The 20,739-nt window shown below is 39.2% G+C and overlaps 1 protein-coding gene across 7 annotated transcripts in view; it reads right to left on the bottom strand.

Annotated features, from left to right (window-relative positions):
- prdm16 (PR domain containing 16) overlaps nucleotides 1-20,739 on the bottom strand; it is a 246,043-nt gene that overhangs the window by 26,463 nt on the left and 198,841 nt on the right. For 6 of the 7 annotated variants that reach the window (XM_084721462.1, XM_084721468.1, XM_084721463.1 and 3 more), the window contains exons 4-5: nucleotides 9,151-9,291; nucleotides 2,043-2,145 (exon numbers count right to left, since the gene is read on the bottom strand). In XM_084721462.1, coding sequence (XP_084577588.1) covers nucleotides 2,043-2,145; nucleotides 9,151-9,291 — 244 coding nt within the window. Of the gene's footprint in view, nucleotides 1-2,042; nucleotides 2,146-3,391; nucleotides 3,759-9,150; nucleotides 9,292-20,739 lie in introns of those variants that run through there. The other variant, XM_084721469.1, reaches the window with a different exon arrangement.

Raw genomic sequence — 20,739 nt, 5'->3', positions numbered from 1 at the left:
TTACTGCAATACAGACTTTAAAATCAGGAAAAGACAACATTCATACCATACTACAATATAGAGACTGGATTTGCATTGATATCAACACAAAAACAGTCATCATTACAGGTGAGTCGTCCTCTCCTGCACGCTCTGCAGGTTCCACCATCCTCCTAAACCATAAAACCAAGTAATTCCAATTCAAAATATCTTCTATGCAACACATGCTTTCTAAGATTAATACATTAATATAGGTTTTTATAAGATATTATCACCTATGATGAACATATTGGTGCCATGTGCATTTCCATAGATAGATAGATAGATAGACAGATAGATAGATAGATAGATAGATAGATAGATAGATAGATAGATAGATAGATAGATAGATAGATAGATAGAAATTATAGGATATAATATTTATTTAATCAACTACCACTAACCCAACAGCCTGTGTTTGGTAATTCATTTCCCACCTCAACATAAATTGTAAAGTGCATAATCTTTAACACGTCAAACTAAAGACATGAGCCACAACACAACTGGATTAATTAAAAATAGGCTTTCAGGCTGCTGTAGCAGGTTCAATCAATGCGTTTCTTTTCAATAATTTGATGTTTGATCTCATGTGCTGCTTATGTTATTATTTTTGAGAAGGGATATTAAAAGACACTTGGCACACTAAATACAGCATAAAATAGATTTTATCAACAGTTTTATTTATTCCTGTTTGATTTATTAGAATGACTACCTGGGTGAAGGCAAATATCTGTCTGTAAAATTCAGAAAATTAAATCACTTTACTGTAATACAGTCTTTAAAAACAGATCCAAAAGACACACTCATGCCATTTCACGATATAACGATACCCAAAATCTAAGACTATAGTCTCATGTCACAATATTGTTATCATATTGATGTATTGCCAGGTCCTACCTCAAACTAAATAACACAGAAAGAAAGAAAGAAAGAAAGAAAGAAAGAAAGAAAGAAAGAAACCATAGAACATATTTATTTTATACCACTGATTCAACAGTCAGTCTTATGGAACATAATCTTTTTCCTCAACATAAATTTAATTTTAGTAATTTGCATAATCTTTAACACGTCTAACTTCATGGGCTAAAAGACGACTGGATTAATTAAAAATGGGTTTTCAGGCCGCTGCATCATGTCCAATCAACTTGTTTCATTTTAATGTTTACTGCTTATGTTACTATTTATTATTATCGTTGTTATTATTATTATTATTACTTCTACTATTACTATTGAAGTATTTTTTTTTACATTAAAAGTACCACTATTTTTTTCTTATAAAAAGTTTTTTGTTTTTTGTTTTTTAACTCGCAGGTCACGGGGTTGGTTCCCAGGAGGATCAAGTGACTAAACGTATGGCGACGTCGGTAGATACTGTATACTAATGGTCACTTAAACTTACAAAATATATTTTAAAAAAAAAACGCTTAGGTCAGGGCAAACTCTAACCCTGACTTGTGAATAACAAGATTTTAGGCCTATTATCATTACTCTTTGGCCGGTGTGATAAACTGAATTCCAAACTCTCAGTTTAAAGGTCCTGAGTGCTTCCATATAACATGCTCTTGAGGACATGGTTTTCTAATAATTTCTGTTTGATCTCGGCTTTCCGCTAACAGAAAATTTCTGCTCACTTTGGATGGAGTATGACAAGTGCCAATTGACGCCCTAATACTGTATTTCAGGCGGAGAGGCCCATTACATTGCAGCATTGTAAGCGCACAATTCAGACCAGACTCGTACGAGCACTAGCCTTCATTATTGGCAGGCCTATTTTAAATGACAGCTCCAAAACGGCCTTCAACCAGATGCTTTAATGCGGGATTTAATTCCATCCTGGAAATTTATGATTCGAATAATTCACATTTCTTGAGGAAGAAAAAATATTCTTGGAGGAGGGAGAGATTTGGTGTCTTTTTCCCCGTCACATTAGCGAGGTTATGGAGTGTGTTGGCCGCGAAGGCAGCACACAGGATGCAGGTTGGAGTTTGTTTAAAATGTGCGCTAATGACGCGCATTAATCTTACCTTGCAGGTTGGGTGCCATGGATCCCTCGGGGAAAATACCGTCCTTCATATACACTAAGAGCTCCTCCCCTGCTTCAATGTCCCGGACAGCTTTATAATAAATCTGAGGAGGGAGAGAAAGACAGAGGGAGACTTTAACTTAAGGTCAAGATGGAATTTATAAGTCTGGATCTCCACATATTTATTATCGCAATTAAAGGAAGGGCCTAATGCTGAAACGGATCATATTAGCATATTAATAGGGGTCGTTATTATGAAAATCATGCATGGATAAAATAGGCAAAATTATTAGTTATGGAAAAATATTTCGGTCAGAAATGTTCACAGTTTATTTGTTCTAATTAAAAGCCAGGCCATCAGATGTTACTTTAATATATGACGCACACACAATGATTTGTTTTATTCCACGTTTACTCAGACTTTCTAAAATAAACAAAACGAATATAAAATAATCATTTCCCCTTTACAAATCACTTAAATTACAACAAAAACAGGGCAGCGTTCTTTCACAAAGAATTACTCAAACATTCAAGAAAAAAGAAAAAAGAAAAAAAAAAAGAAAATGAAAGAAGAAGTCCAGACGATACAAATACTGCTGTAATGAGTGTAAACAGTCTGAAAGAAAAGTGGTGAGCGAAACGAAAATAAACATCAAACCGCTCAGCTGCGTTTCTTTTTTTCATTTACAGCTGCTGCAAACCGGGAAATGTCGAGTCTTCATCTGGACACACTATTCATTTGATTGAGGTAATTTGACTTGTGTGATCCGGCATAAATTACTGCAAGACTGTGTCTTTTCTTCTTCTTCTTTTTAAAGGTAAATACAAGGAAAACTGAGAAAACGGGAATAATGACAATATTCGAGGCCATTCAAAGAGAAGGCCTTTTCCGAACTCTATCCAACATCCAGAAAAAAAAAAAAAACATCAGTGAACCAAACTTATACACTTATACAGTCTAAACAATCTCTGTCAAAATTAACGTGTGTAAGTTTACAATAAATAATATTCTTAAGCTTCATGCATCCCAGTAAACCACAGCGCAAACATAATACCACTTTATCTTGCAGGGAGAAGCTGTGATCTGTGACCACATGGGGGCGCTCTGCACCAATTCAACTCTGTCACCACAACAAGGAAGGCTGAGCACACTCATTCATACACACACAAACAGAGCTGCACACACACAAACAGGCCGGTGAAACAAACTTCCAAGACTTAGTCCTCTTACGATAAGACAAGGATCAAAGGCCTAAAATCAATGATAATATCCTATTTTTCTATTATTATTATTATTATTATTATTATTATTATTATTATTATTATTATTGGCTCACGTTTCGACCTGACCTTTGTTTTCTCCGTAAGACGGAAGAGTTGAGAAAGCCGTGCGGCGCTGCGGAGAGCCTCCAGTTGCAGTAGCACTTCAGTCCCGGTGGAGTTGGCGACACAACCCATAGTAGGTCTACCGGAGAGAGAGCGGGGCGCTGGAGCGGACAGGGCCGGGGAGAGGAGGTCGCGGAGCGGCCAGGCGCGCTGCGGACGGTCGGTGACGGTTCCCTCTGGCTGGATGAAGCCCGACGCTCCTCCGCTGGGTTTTACTCTCTGATCTAGTCTCTGAGCGCGTCTTTGATGATGATGATGAGTCTCTCTCTCTCTGTTTCTCTCTTTCTGACTCTCTCTCTCTCTCATTAGTGATTCCCTCTATTGCCCCTTGGTGCTCTCTCGGTTACCCGTCGGCCACTCCTCCTCGTCTTATCTCCAGCCAAAAGGATTGAGGGATCTGCGGCGCAGACCCCTCCCCGAATCTCCTCCGATCCCAGCCGCTGCTTTGGCCGCTTGATAAATCTATTATTGATGTAAATAATGGATAAAGCAGCCGGACAGACGAGCACTCACTCTGTCCGTCACTCCATCGCTCTATAACACAGCCATGTACGCACGGACAAATACATGCACCCTAACAGACACAGAAAATCCATCAATAGGCCTTTTCCTGATTAATGTTATTGAAGTTTTCTTCAAAATCCAGTAACTTCATTTCGGTCTCTTTCTCCCAGTCTGGCCTGGACATGGGAACAATTTCGTTCAATTATGAGGCCACGTTTTGATTAAATGGGGTCAAAATATAAAAACTTGTTTTAATAACACTTGTGTAAAATTACAGTGTCTCTTTTAATGCATTTAATGTCAGACAAGTATTTTAAAAAGCAATTAATTATTAATATTATAGTTCGATTTTTCCTCAATCATTTTTATTTAAATTTGTAGCTGGGAAAACAAAGAATCATTCAGTACACAACTCAAAGAGGACATAGAAGAAAAACCTTTAAATAAAGTTTAAAGGATGAACAACACTGCACTTCCACAATTTTTATATGTAATATAGAGAAGCAATCATTAATCAATGAATCAATTAGCTGTCAACTATTAAATTATTCGCCAACTATTTTGATAATTGTTTTCAATACATTTTGGAGTGGAGTGGAGTGTTTTTGTCCTCTATGACAGTAAACTGAACATCTTTGGATTGTAGACAAAACAGCATATTTGAGGACATCATCTTGGGCTTTGGGAAATACTGACCATTTTCTGACATTTTATGGACCAAACAATTAATTTATCAATTGAGAAAATGATTGACAGATTAATCAATAATGAAAATAATTGTTAATGTAATATACCTTGTTATGTAATCACTTTAAATCTTTTTGTATTGCTTAATTTGGCAAATCGATTGTACATTTTTGTGATTATTATGACAGGATTAGCATCTAATGTTACTAATGTTTTGTTTTTAAAGAATACAGCCTGTTGATAAATAAAAAAAATTGATTGACTAATAATTATTTATTGTGTCTGCAGCATTTTGAGTCTTTATGAATCTTTGTTTTTCTCTCTCTTTCTGTGTGTGTGTGTGTGTGTGTGTGTGTGTGTGTGTGTGTGTGTTCTACAGTAAGGGCCCTGCACACTCAGACCTGTCTTGACCTCTTCCCATCTCTGTCCAGTGTTCAGGGGACAGATGCCTCATCGATCAATGCCAGCCGTAGGGCCCGCAAAATCCCCCACTGTGGCCACGTACACATACACACACACACACACACACACACACACACACACACACACACACACACACACACACACAGGCACTAGTGTCTACTTATTGATGGATCCGTTGCGGGGTAGAAGGGCAGATCAAACAGCCCGCTCCAAACACAGAAGATGAAGGACTGACAAGAAGGTGGACAAGGTTCATCTTCTCTTCAAAACCCCATCAACAACCCACCCCACGCACGCACACACACGCATGCAAAGACACACACACACACACACACACACACACACACACCACCCCCTGCACTCTCTCAGCCATTTCCTTCACTAGATGCAACTTGGCCGCAAAAACACTGAATGGGCTCACTTTACACACCAGTTTTGGCTGATTGTTCTCATTCTAAATGAATGGGAACTATTACATTGGGGTGGACATACACAGACTCACATGTACACACATGCACTCGTGTAGAAACACACACACACACACACACACACACACACACACACACACACACACACACACACACGTACACAGGAAACTGTTCGCCTGATTTGCCTTGTTTTGTTGGGCCATAATTTAATGTGCCTGAATATTGCATTAGGATGAAATTGCAAGCAGGATTAAGTGAGAACAGTTGCTGGAAATGTGTGTGTGTGTGTGTGTGTGCGTGTGTGTGTGTGAGAACTGATGCAGATGCCTGCACAAAGCACTGTTACATCGTTCTGACACAGACATTTCTCTGTTTAGAAAACCTCAAAACCAAGCAGCACTTCTACACAAACTGTCCAGAACACATCTATTTTATGCACCTGATGTACGGAAAACTACATATATAATAATACAGTGACCATAAATATCTAAATTATGCATGATCATGCACACATTTGTTCATCTTACATCATTAATGACAAACAAATAAACAAATAAATTATCCACTTGCTTTTTAAAAGGTTACTGGCTGCATTTGAATTTGCTTCGTGTGCACATATTTCCATAAACTCATGCATTGTGTAAAAGAAAAGAAAAATCACTGAAAAGTCTGTTAAATTATACATTTTAGCACTGAGTGGCTGTGTGTGTGTGTGTGTGTGTGTGTGTGTGTGTGTGTGTGTGTGTGTGTGTGTGTGTGGTGTAAATAAATAATAGGGTCGTACCTGTGAGCCACTACACCAAGCAACTGGTCTGGCGAACAAAAAGCAAAGCTGTTCACTAAGTACAAACAACTGCAAAACACATCAAAAAAACAATCGTGCACGTGGCCTTTTCGGGCTCTGATAATTCTCCGCAATTTTCGCCAGTGCCCTGATTCTTTCTTTGACATTGTGTGGCAGTGGCAGGGGGCACTGATGTGAAAATCTTAAAAGGATTAGACGGGTTGGTGTTGCCAGCCAATTGGTGCTTGTCAATCTTGGAGGCCCCTGTGTGTTCACTCTCTTGCTTGGTCCAAGCCCCCTTTCTCTCTCTATCGGTCAGGCTTAATGTCTGAAGCTTAAATGGACACACTAGCCTGTCCCCTCGGTGTGACAGAGTGACAGGTGGCAGATCAAGACATGAGGACAGAGAAAGAAGACAAAGACAGCAAGGAACAGGCAGCTAGAGACTGAGACAGGAGGGGGAAAGAGCCATGTAGGCAGGGATTAGGAAACAAATAAGAGCAGAGTGACAGGAATGTAGAAACACACAGGCGTGTCATATGGATGCATATGGTTACTGTCATACCGGCATCATGTTTTCTATGTTTGTTTCTTTGTGTTTGTTTTGAGCTGAAAAGTTGTCATTGATCCTTTGGATGCTAATTTTTTGTTTTTGGAGCACAAATACTGCACGTAATATATCCCAGTACATGGCTGCAGAGATGGCAAAGTACACACATTCTTTATTAAGAAAGACTGTGGTAAAAGTAGAGGTACTGATTAAACTTCTTTCCTCAAGTGAAAGTGAAAAAGTACAGGCTCTGAAATGGACTCACAGTATAAAAGTTGCCATCGGAAGGACATTACAATGAGTGGTTTCTGAGCAAAGTTAACCTCACCTCACCTTTTCTTTTCAGCTGAGTCTCCCTCTCTTATCTATTTTGTCTTGCTAAGTCTTTGTTTTTGTCTTTTTATGTCTGTCATCCATAATGTGCTCTGACAGATACACACCTTTTCTGTCTGTTACTGTTCCAACCAGTTATGTTGAAACCTGTCTTGATGTTGGGAGGGTGGAGGGGAGTACCAGCACTGTACTACTGTGGGCAGGGCCAGTAGTTAAAAAAAGTCTAATAATAATATTTCTACGTCTTTGCCACCAGACATCCTTTTCTGATGGGACACTGCTGTTATATAAGATAAATATTGTTCTCTCAAAACCAACCAACCAAACTCCATTGGCGAAATCATTAATTTTATCTCTGGAGTTGCTGGGTTACTGCTGCCTTTATTTGTTGGTTTGTTTGTGTTACAGTGTGACTGTGTTTTAAAAGCATAGCTCAGATTCACTGAAGTCACACAATAACACAAACACACTAACAGATGGACCAGCAACTCCCTTATTCTGACAAATTTAATTACAGATTTCGTCTATGGAATTTGGTTAGTTTGGAGTGAACAATATTTGTCTTATATAACAGCAGTTTCCCATCAGAAAAGACTGTCTGAGGCCAAAGTAAAACAGAGAAAATGTTCTAAATACAGCATACACTTAAACTAATACGGATTTATTTATTTTTTTTAGATGGATCTTTTTTTATGTGGCCAAAATACCTTTTGTTGCTAAAAACAGTAGTCCACAGTAGTTCATTGCTTAGCTTCTGTGCTGGTACTCCTCTCTGCTTCTCCCAGCTGGGGGCGTTCTGACCACCATCTACTCTTGGTAGTACACTGACAGTGGATAAGGACCTCATACAACCCTACCTCAAATGATCTGAACTTTACCTTTAAACAGTAGGGAGTAAAAGTAAAAGGTTGTCAGAAAAACTCAAGTGAAGTACAGATGCCTGAAAACTGCTAAAAAAAACAGTAATGAAGTATTTGTACTTCATTACTTCCCACCCCTGCATGACTGTGAGTTATCATAATAGTCCAAACTGAACTGAAAGTAAAATGTGTGTCGAGTAACTGCAGAGTAACATAGCTGGTATTTCATTTAAAGAAACTGGGACAAGAGTCAGCATAGCAAAACTGGAAAAAAAAAAACAGTGTCTGCAGGATAAACAGAAACAGAGAAATATGCTACTATATTGCAGCGGTAAGTTGTGGCACACACATTGCACGGGGTTGGGGTTAGGGCCTAGTTAAGCAGTTGGGGTTTTAATGGGCACTGGCTGGGCATTTTTCCAAAAGTATCCGATGCCTTACCCAGGTTTCTTTAGAGGGAGGGAGAGGGAGAGATGGGACATAAGGAGCAGAAAGGGGGAGAAAGTGCTGCCTCCACAGAAGAAGACTGTGCCTGGGATAATGGTTATTGTGGGACTCAGGAGTGTCAGGCTATTCTTCAGCCTCTTTACATGGGTCATTTCCTAACAGCACTGGCAACTGGCCCAGCCACGGACACACAATAGAGCCATTCCTTGGTCATTACCAGTGCACACATTGTGCTACCTCAGTGGTAAACACACACACACACACACACACACACACACACACAAATAAACGTGCACGCACAGATTCACATAGATCAGTGGTTTTCAAACTGAGATCTGGGGATCAACAAGGGGTCCCCAGCAAATGGAGGAATAGAATATTTTAACTTAACTAACAAGGGAAGAAGGAAGGTTGGCCAGTTTGGATTGATTTTTAATTTATAGTGATCCTGATGTTTGATCATTAATTGACTATGAAGGCTTTATTATCTTCAAACCTTAAGATTAAAAAAAAAAAAATCCTCAGAGGGGAATCCTCAAGACAAAATCCTCAAAATGGGGGGTTCATGTTTCAAAGTTTGGGAACTCCTGGGATCAGCCCAGCGTCCTCACTCCCCCCTTGTCTCAGCCTCTTCCTCTTCCCTTCCTGCTCTTTTTCTCATATCTGTACCATAAATCCAACTGTGACATCTCTGTCATGTCACTCACCTGGTCTCCGGTGAGGTGACAAGCAGCGAGGTTCTGCTCCTCAAATGACGGGGCAGAGCGAACGTATTTGAGCCAGCTGTTGCTCGTGGCGTCTGGGCCCGTGTCCAGCGCAAACTTGACATTGCCCATGTCATCCACCACCTGTTAGAGGCAGAGAAAACAAGTTAGATAGTATGAAAGTGATGCTTACAGATAAACAACGGGCTGTCATCAACCACCAAATCACTTGGAATATTTTTTATCAAAGATGTTTTCTAAGAAGGGTCTGGGTAGTTTAAATAAAGTGCACATTAGTGAATACAAAGGCTGTGCCAGCAGTTTGACGTCAGTCAACTTTGAGACACACAGAGGCAACATGTCAATGGGTGTTAGGGCCACCTAACCCTGTCAATCCTAACAACAAGATGAGGAAGAGGAAGGAGGGAAAGGAGGAGAAAGGAGGAGGGAGTAGACAAACTGTGGCTTCTTTCACTTGTCTAAAGACTTTCTCTGGCACATATTGATCACCCTTTGTAACCCTTACGCCCCCCTGAGACTCAGAGAGCGGGTTTCATGTTACCCGCTTTCAGAATGGAGGAGGATGGAGGTGAAGGAAGAAGTGGAGGAGGAGAAGAGGGGCATATTGTGGAGCAAAAACTTGAGGAGAAAACCAGGAAAAGTAACTTTTCACAAAATTGTTAATTATAACTTGCTTTGAATTAATTGCCAAAAGCATCAAAGTATTGATACTTTTTCAGTATAATGTGTTTAAATCAGTACAAAATCAGTTCATTTTAACATCAAAAGTATCAATTCTGTTAAAAAGGCAGATGATATTAGCACCAAGCAATGCTATTTGCATAGCCAATGTCGCTCTTTAAACCTGGGTTTATATAGTCTAGCATAGCAGAGACAAGCACCCAGGTGTCCGTAGCCACATTGACTATTTAAACCCACATGGAAGAGACAAACCATGATCTTTTCCTAAACCTAACCAAGTAGCTTTGTTGTCTAAATCTGACCAAACTGCGACCAAAAACTGAAAGACCTTTCAACATTCAAGACCTCAGGTTTTTAATTTAAATATGACATTAATTAAAAAAATAAACAAAACAAAAAATAACCCATCTTGTGTACCTAGGATGTTTTTTTTCTTTTTGCCTTGACATTGTAGGAGGTATCAAGTTTGAAATTCTGGTATTGTCACAACTCTGTGTGAATGAAAGACAATGAAAAAGAGAACACAAATGTGCCAAAACAACAGATATTGGACAACAATTAGAGCATTTATAAAATTCGGCGATTACAAGAGACTGCATGAATTCAAAGGAGAAATGTTTCCCTCTACTCATAGCTCTTTTGACTGCATTTCTCTCTCACTGTGTGTGTGTGTGTGTGTGTGTGTGTGTGTGTGTGTGTGTGTGTGTGTGTGTGTGTGTGTGTGTGTGTGTGGTGGAGTTTGGTGGTGCTGGGGAATCTGGGGGTGGCTCGGTTGAAACCCCTAAGCTCACCCTCTCCACCAAGTTGGGGCTGAAGCTCCGATTTCTCCCCGGCGCTGTGTGTGATACTGAGCCTGTGTGAATCCTCCGGGGAGACCTGGCCTGAGACAGAGCAACTCCTCTAATTACAACTCCCAATCAGCCGGGCCGGAGTTCAGCGCTGACCTCTTAGCTTGACTCTCTGCACTCCTAATCACAGTCAAATGTCTGCTGAAGGAAATCGAGGTGTGATGGAGAAGAACCAACAAACCGTCTGACGTTTTTAGATGTGCAAAGTTCGTGAACCTCTCTAACTGGCCGCTTTTCTAAAAGGCATGTTCGTGTTTTTTCCCAGGTCGTAAAGTGTGAATGGTCGTGTTCTTGTTGTCTGGGCGAGCGCGTGCAGAAGGTGTATTTTCGTGGGTGGGGTTACAGGTGCCAAGTTTGGTGAGTAAATATGTAAAGGGTCTGGTTGGAGGTGTGGAAGAACTGCCATGTGCCTGTTTGTGCAAATAGAGCAGCCGTTCGCTGTGGGTGAATGCATGTGCACATGGTTGAGTTAACAGCTCAAGGTAACAGAAATGTTGTGCTACTTTTGAGCCAAGGTGTGAGTCTACCCTCTTCACTAAATACGCCTGCTCTAGAATAACAATGCCTGTTAGTGTCGCCTCAGCTAAAAATAATCAAAACCTTGCCCTGTGCTTAAAAACCCTGCTTCATGAGCCTGAAATAAAAACCGTGGCTACTGTTTATGTAAATTTATCTGCTGATTGTGAGAGTGGGAAAAGAGACTGTTTATGCAAATCAGTTCCTGTTATATGTTTTGAGATACTCAGAAGCAAATAATGTGATAACGTCCACTGGAGGTGCTTTTGTTTCCCAACAAAGAAAGACTGCACTAACTACAGAAGCAGTGGTATTAAAAAAGTTGTTAAAGCAGATAAAATGGTTGAAAGGCTTTCAATTTATGTCATTTTGGACTAATTATTTAATCCCCCCCAAAACTGCCATTGAACTCACACAATACATATTAGATGCTGATGCTCTCTCTCCAACAAAATGCACTTTCTCAGCTTTCTGATCCATTTTAACCGGAAATTGGTTTAAGAATTCAATCATTATTTAAAATTCGGCCCATAACTTATAGGAAAAGTGTTGCTGTGTTTATTAGTCTAATATTTACATTGCTCAATATAACCTATAGTCATTTGTACTTAAATAGATTTACGGATTTAATTTAAAGAAAGTTTAACCACCAAATTGTTAAATTTACTTTAGTAAAAAAAAAATAGATTACAGTTAATGAGATCTTTTGATCCAGCTATTTTTCATGCTAAGCTATCTGCTAACTTAATCTTTCTCAACCTCTGGGCCACTGTGCACTGGCCTTAGAGTGCCATCCAGTCCATCCATAATTATTTTATATTTAAATGTACTCAAGAATTCATGTAAATAATGAATGTCAAAGCAAAATGCATAAGATACATTTGGATATCACCACACTATTTGGGAAAGCAGTCCTTGGAATCTTTTTAACGATTAGAAGTGGGTCTTAAGTTACAAAAGGCTGAGAACCACTGTGCTAATTTAGTTACCTTCATGCTAAGCTAGCTGTCTTTAGCATGAGTTAGTGAAGAGCTGATTTTTCCGCCTCATCCTTCATGAATTGATTTGCTGCCTTATTTAATTACATGGAATCTTCATTTACAGATAACATCTGGGAGAAAAAGTAATGACTAAACTTAGCTTTAGCTTTAGCTTAAGCTAAGGCTCTCAAAGGTAAGCTTTAAAAAGTGGCTTTCATGGCAATGGCACAAAAGACAGTTTTTTAAAATTAAAAACAGTAAAACAGATGTAAGAAAGTCAGATATAGTTTATAACTCAGTTTTGGTCAGATATGTAGTTACTGCATTTAGCCTTTTTAGGGCAGAATAAATCAAAACTGTATCTCATCCACCCCGCTCACATCTATAGCTACTGCCTCTTCTGCTTTCAGTTTATGACTTAAACACACGGCTTGATCGAATCCAGGCCTTTGTTTTATGTGTGAAAACAGTCACTGAAAACTAACCAGGCGTACCCCCTCCTACACACCTACCACTCCTCCCAATATCTTTTCTGCAGGCATCAGAGTCAGAGTGCACTTGTCACGGCACTGCCAGGGAGCTGCGACAGGTATCGTACATGTTTTATGAACACATGGAGAAAAGCTGAGATCCAGGTGGAGTCAAGGTGGGATTATTTCTTTTTTTTAGGGGGAATAGGTGTGGGAAGGGTGGTAGGAACTGCACAGACTGACACACAAGTAGGAATACTTCCATGCCCACATAGTGAGCATGGTCGTATACACACATTTTGGTCCCCCCTTCTCCTATACACACAGCAAAAGGGTCTGATCATGGCCTTAATGAGCAGCAGACCTGTGTGTGCTGTGTGTTTTTATGTGTGTGTGTGTGTGTGTGTGTGTGTGTGTGTGTGTGTGTGCGTGCGTGCTGTCAGGGAGGCCTGCTAACACCCTGTCTCCGGGTGGAAGCCTGATTTATAAGGCTTCAAATGAGGTGCAACAGAGAAGGAGAGCCAGAACAAGCCTGCGGCTGATTGTTTGTTTATTTACCTTTCTTTTTCACCCCCCCCCATCCCTTTCTACGTCACAGACCGGGGGGAGGACCAGGGTGGAAATCATCTGCACCACGTGCAAAAGGATTTCGACAAAACAAAGCAAACCAGGCTGCTTAAAGATGTCCTCTAAAGTTCTCTCTCCTCTGTCAAATTCAGAGGCCAGAAATAGACACTCAATGACACTCAGTGACACTCAAGACAAGAATACTGTTTTAATATTTTCAAAAATGATGTTTTCCCACTTCTTTCACACTAGTTTGTGAAGAATCTTAGTCATCCAGTTCATGGTATTCATAGAAAAGGTTGTCGTATGCAACTGGACAAAGTAGAGTTCTGTCAAAGTTGTAATAATTGAAGTTAATTATCCCTGAAAAGACTAGTGTCTAGGATTTTTTGGGCATCTAGGGATGAGCTTGCAATCAACTTGCTTCACCCTCCCTTTTCAAGCATCTAAGACCACACAAGGCCCTTTTTTAGAGCCACTGTTCAGATGAGGACCAGCACCCCCAATAGATAAAAATGGCTCAATCAAACATAATTCCTATTGTCAGATGATAATACAACACTGAGATCATAGTTATGAATATTATATTTCATTTCTGTCAAATTCTGCTAATAAATACCTGTAAAACTGACATACTGAGGCCGGTAAAGAGAAGAAAACAATCACTGTTATAACGTTTATTCATACTTTCATTCACTATCCATTAAAAACACAGTTTAAAAAGTTTCCATTTCAGAGCTTGACCTATAGTTGAATTTGATTAAACACCATCAGAAAATGACTTACAGGACAACACACACACACACGCACACACACACACACACACACACACACACACACACACACACACACAGACACAATGAGACCTCAGTGAGAGAGAAGCAGCTCTGAGTGGACAGGATGCAGAGCAAACTCCACAGGAAGCTCTGATAAGAGCACAACACTTATATCGCTCCTCACAACACAAAGGGGAACCTTTGACAGCTAGGAACCTTTAATGGATGTCTCGGCATGCCCTCTCCTCCGCCGGTTATATCTGACGGATGTGTGTGGTGCGCAGGGCTGAATTAGAAGAGGAAAGTTGCTTGTACGGGTAGACGTTGGTGACAAGGTACATATTATTTTCTGTTTGACGGAGGGCAGAAAATGGAAATGGCAGCTCGGAGCGCCGTGGTGATTGTGATTTTGATGTGAGATGGAGATAGAAGCAGACTTACAGCATGTGAGACATAACTGCCAGGTTATTGTGTGTCTCTGAGGGAATATTTTTACGAAGTGTGATCTTAGTGCTTTGTTGCACTCACCCCTGGGTTTCAATGTGTGAACACGCCCTAGTTTGCATGTATTTGTATATGTGCCTGTGATAGAGGGGAGAGGGGTTGTTTTCACATAACTGTTTTTTGTCATTTCAAAACTTCATGTGTCACCTTCATTCCGACTTGCCTACAGATATTTTCCATATAAGGAAAAAGACAAAGGTTTTTTTTTTTTAATGTTATTACATGTTTTAACGTAGGACTGCAATTGACGATTATTTTGTAATCATTTAATTTGCTTTTGCATTTCTATAAAACGTCAAATAATATCAAAAACTGCTCATCACAATTTCCCTGAGCCAAAAGATATATCTTTAAAAGACTTCTTTTGTCCAAAGAACAGTATAAAACACAAAGATTTACCATCATAAATGACAAAGAAAAGCAGCAAATACTCACATTTAAGAAGCTGGAACCAGCAAAAGTTTAACATTTTGCGCTTGAAAAATTAAAAATAGTTGGCCATTTATTTTCTTTAAGTCATCTAATCGATCAAGTGACTAATAGTTGGAGGTGCAGAGGATTGAGAGATCTGTGATCAGTGGTGATCAGTGATATCATTTTGCCTTTTTCACATCAGAGTATCAAGGAAAGCAATAAGTTATGGCCGTCCATCTATGAAAAGTTGTGAAAGCCTACTAAACATGACTTATTGGATTCAGGTAGTCAAGTGATAATAACACAAAGACACAAAATGAATCCTTCTAAACAAAAGTTAGCTAAAAGATTCCTCTAAATAGAAGGTTTTTTTTTTGCCTGTTGAAAACAGGAAATCAGCACTTTGAACACACAGAAACTCTCTCCTGGTTCATTTACTCATACCCTGAGGAAGTGGCCGACAAATGAAAAAAGTTGTTTCCAGAAGACAGAGCAAAGAACAGGGGACAGATTGCCTTTCAATATGAATCTTGCTTTTAATCTATCGAGACCAAAAATATGTGAAAATGTAGAGAAAGACTCAGGGAGAGAAATGAGGAGTAAGAAGAGGGGGATGCAGGATTGCATGCACTTCGCCTTGAAACAGCTAGGGGGCAGCCTGGAATGAAATCTGTCCAGGTGGAGGAGCCGAAGTGGAAATGAAACTTCCATCCTCTCTCTGCAGCTGTACACACACACACACACATATACAAAAACAAAATGTAAGAATGGTAGACAGAGTAAGAACTACACACACGCACACACACAGTCTTTCCCCCAATGAGCGGGCCGGTCATGGAAACAGAGCAGTGACAGTGACAGATTGAGTGGCTGTGAAGTGGGCTGTGGAGCTGGTTGTTAGAGGTGTTGCAAATTAAGGTGCAGGACGACTAACAAGAAATAAAGAAGTGTGTGTGAGAGTGTGTATCCTTTCTGGAGAAGGGTCTGTTTCCAGTTGGGAGGCCCCTTAACATGCACGCACACACACGTACACACACAGGCAGACTAATAAAGCGGCTGACAGAGTACAGATCCCCACAGCCTCCGATGTGTTTGTGCACGTTCCTGTCTGTGTGTGTGTGTGTGTGTGTGTGTGTGTGTGTGTGTGTGTGTGTGTGTGTGTGTGTGTGTGTGTGTGTGATGGATGGGGGCCTGCAGAGATGACCCTACCCTGCCACATCACTCAATAGTCTAAATGAGTGTGTGTCTGTCCACATGTGTGTGTGTGTGTGGAGGTGAGAGGTGGACAGGCACACAAGGGGCCCTGTCAGTAAACTGCAGGAAGGAAAAAGACAGAGAATAAAAGACAGAAATATATAAAGAGAAAGAGAGAATATTCATATTTTATTCACTTCAGTGGAATCTGGGTGATGATGATGTGAGGGGACAGTGAAACATGGAGGAAGATGAAGGAGAAAGGATGCAGCTGCAATGATCAGTCGATTAATGGACCGGTTGAATGAATTGTTGATCATTTTTTAAACAAATATGTCAAACATTTGCTGGTTCCAGCTTCTTAAATGTAAGGATATGCTGCTTTTCTTTGTTATTTATGACAATAAACGAAGAATCTTTGGGGTTTAAACTGTTGGCTGGACAAAAGAAGCCATTTGAATTTACTTTAGGTTCTACGGAAATTGTGATGTTCATTTTCTCAATTTTTGACATTTTCTAAACTAAATGGTTAATCCATTAATAGTGAAAATAATCTGCAGATTAATTGATAATGAAAATAACTGTTAGTTGCAGCCCTAACACAAACTGAAAAATTAAATTCTTCATACATGTTAGTAAACCTGGGAGGATAGTGTGTTTGTGGCTGTGGGTATGAGTACATGTAAAGTTTGTACAAAAATATCCTATACAATACAGTACAGTATACTGTACATTCACAAACTTGAATTTCTTATGCATGCATTTTTTAGTGTTCACAAAATGTGATACACAATCAAAGGCTTTGAGACTATTTCTGAACATCATTTCTCAAGCTCAAAATCTCAAAATCTGGCCTTCATTTGGGTCAATAGAAAACACCACACACAGACTGTTTTTCTAAGTCAAAACACATTCAATTTGTGTGGGAGAAACCCACCAGAACAGATGTGAAAATGTTGGCATTCCTTGATAAGGCTTCAGTCCATTTCAGTTGATTCAAAATCATATTTTCACCAGAGTGTAACATTTATCAATTCAGGGAAATGTGCTGCTTTCAGCATAGCTTTGATGGTGTAGTTGACAGCGTTTGTCAAGCACAACTCATTCATTTTCTTATCCAAATTTTCTCAGCCAGCCCAAAGATTTCAGTTCAGTTCATTTCAATACATCTTTATTAATCCCATTAGAGGGAAAGAGTTGTAGTAGCTTGTTATACAGACAAAAAACACCCTACACAGTAACATACATACAAACAAATGTTGATAGCAGGGAGCTAAATGTGAAATAGAATGTATAAATAATACTGATAATATGAGTGATCCCCAATCAGAGGTGCATGGACCCCAGGGGTTACTTCTGTTGTTGCCAGGTGGTACACAGAAAAATTAGCTCAACTAATTTGAAAAAAAAAAAGAGAAAATTTAAATGAATCATTTGATTAAAAAATACATCAACATATTGAGTTGGCTATAACGATTGATATAGGTGATATTAAAATTTACAGTGCATGAAAACTAGTTAAAATTGAAGCGAGGAGATGAAAATAGCCCGTTAAAAGCAGTGGACAAAGTGTTAAAATAGACCACTAAAAGTAATGGACTGGTTGAAACTCCAGGTGGTTGTAATGCAAACTTTTGCAAACTGAACAAGACATTGAGAGTCATTAAATAGTGTAACATCCTCTATTATATCAATTTAAAAAGACGAATAGTTAGATGACATCCACTTTAATTCAAATGAAAACATTTGTAACATACTTGGTGGTGCTGATGGACGGGTTCTTCAGCTGATGACTGTGGGAGTATGTCTTACAAAAAAAAGGTTGGTAACCACTTTTTTGTTGAAGCACAAAAAAGATTGTATACAGCAAAGATTAACAATGACAGTGGCCTAACACAAGGAGTTGGTGTTAATGCTGCACATCCTCATATGAGAGTCCTTCTCCATGATTCTATAACTTTTCTTTTTCCTCTCTTTTTGTCACCACATCTACTCATTTATTGCTTTTCATGCATGTATTATATACAAAAAGACACCAAGCCACATGCACACTACAACACCAAAAACAAAAGTAAAAGTCCAATGCAAAGAATTTGTTTGTTCAGCTAAATTCAAATTACATTCAAATATTATTCAGATGTAAGAAGACATATTCTGTACTTCAGCTGTATTGTGTCATCAAGCTTTGCTGAAAATGTGTTTTTTTTTATTAATATACATGTTTAATCATTTAAATCAAAGCACTGGAAATATTCGATTACAGATTAAAATGGATTAAAAATTAAAGATTTCAAATGTTTTTCATTGAAAATATGTTCAAATAAAGAGAATCAGTAGCAGAGCCACAGTGTTTCGTCAGGAGGAGCCATACTGTGACTATAGATTGGGCCTTTAAAAGTGTGTGTGTGTAAGGCCAATTACTGATGCTGGTAATAGTACACCTGTGTAGCCATGTCTGGCAGCCTAATGACAGCTAAAGAGGAAACAGGCTGTAAATCCACACACATGCACATGAGCACACACACACACACACACACGCACACACACACGCACACACACACACACACACACACACACACACACACACACACACACACACACACACACACACACACACACACACACACACACACTTCCTTTTATCGAGGTAAGAGCCCTTGTGTTGAATATCATATATTTACTGTTTGTCTGACAAAGGCATAAGTGAATACCGCAGTCCAAAGGTGTGCGTCTGCATTAGTCGTAATATGGATGCAAGGTGTTTGCAAGAGTGTGTGTTTGCAGTGTGTGAATGTATGTGTGGTGTGTGTGAAGGTGAGTGAAGGCGTGTTAAATGTGACCCATTTTATCTGGGCCGGGCAGCCATCGACATAATTAAAAACCAGGCAGGCAGGCCAGGGAGGGCCTGGGGCCTTGTAAAAGCCATCTGGGTTGTAGTGTGTGTGAGTGTGAGTGTGTGTGTGTGTGTGTGTGTGTGTGTGTGTGTGTGTGTGTGTGTGTGTGTGTGTGTGTGTCTGTGTGTGTGTGTGTTTCAACATGCATTGTGAGTGTCAGAATGTGGCCCGGCTCACTAATGACCCAACTTGCTTCTCTTAAATCAGCGTCTCTACAGTCAGCTATCATTTGTGGTGAGTGTGCATGTGCCACAGTGAAACCAGCATGTGAACAGTTCCAGTGTCTATCTCCCACACTCACACAATCACTGCACAGTCAGATCCCATTTTGTTTGAGTTTGACCCATCTAAATTTTCCCTTTAAGTGAGAAAACGGTTCCCATGCAAGTGGGGAAAATGAGGCTAGATGTGGTTATTTATGATGATGAATTTATTTCACATGTTCAGATTTTTTCTTTCTTTTTTCTTTTTTGTATTCGCACAAAGATGACAGGATGACAGAATAAATACACCCATTTGGGTACCACTTTATAATAAGACTACCTTTATAAATGATTTATAAATGGTTTATAATAAGGTTATTAATTAGTTGCAAACACTTTATGAATCATTAATAAATAATTATAAACAACTTATAACTTATAGTTTTCAATACCACTTAACAATAAGCATGTCCTTATAAGTGATTTATAAATACTTAATAATTAGGTTGTACACAGTTTATAAATCATTAATAAACTATTATAAATAAGTTATGACAGTTTTCATACATCAACGAGTGCAGGATTCAGTTTCTGCTTACTACTATTTAATTTTAGCAATAAGTTACGACCATTTCTAACTGACCAAAAGGAGCATTATTGTAAAGACTGAAACACACGCACAATGATAGGCAGGATGACAGGATAAACATATAGACTTTATTTGTGATAATGGTTTTGCATAATTATCCCCAGATAATGTAATAACATTTATTTAGCTCCTAAATTAGGTATTGATAAAACATAATGCCGTGCATTACCTGATATATAATAATACCAACTAATATGGATTATTACATTGACAGGTCTAGGGCTACATGATTAATTAAAATATTATCAAAATCATATTATGGCCAAGTGCAATATCAAAATCTTAAAAGGTAAAATTTTTTGATAAAAGAAAAATGTGTAACAAAACAGCATTATAATGAAGTATTGTAATGCTGCAAAAAAAGGCCCTACCCAGCAGGCATGACTTTAGCATTTCTGCAACATCATATTGTCAGTTGCTACACAGGTTTTTTGATCTTTGCTAATCAGCAGGAGGTCAGAAATCAGTTCTGCTTTTAAAGTCTACTAACAAGCATTTTTCATACCAGGCTTGCTAATATGTCTTAATTGAAACAGGACAGGAACTTTTCATGTGTGCAGTCAGTGATTGCATATCTGCAGCCATGCAGTGTTATTTTTAGCATCACGCCACCATGTCCACCTCTGCCCCCCTGCAGCTCATCTGAATGAGCAGGTTGCCATGTGCCGGGTTGCCAGGTTAGGGTAACTTTAAACAGGAAGTGTGCGCACTTTAAAAGAAGAGAGTCAGTAAGTTTTCAGGCTGGACCTCGTTAATGAAATGGCTTTGTGTTATTTACAGCCCCTTGTTAAAAGGCTGGATGAGTGGAAGAGCGCTTGTATGTGTGTGTGTGTGTGTGTGTGTGCCATCTTATATGTGTTGTGTGTATGTGCAGG

Source organism: Lutjanus erythropterus, chromosome 6 (genome assembly GCF_056507025.1).
Source record: "Lutjanus erythropterus isolate fLutEry1 chromosome 6, fLutEry1.hap2, whole genome shotgun sequence".
Taxonomy (NCBI): Eukaryota; Metazoa; Chordata; class Actinopteri; order Lutjaniformes; family Lutjanidae; genus Lutjanus; species Lutjanus erythropterus.
This window is presented reverse-complemented; position numbering and strand designations above follow the sequence as displayed.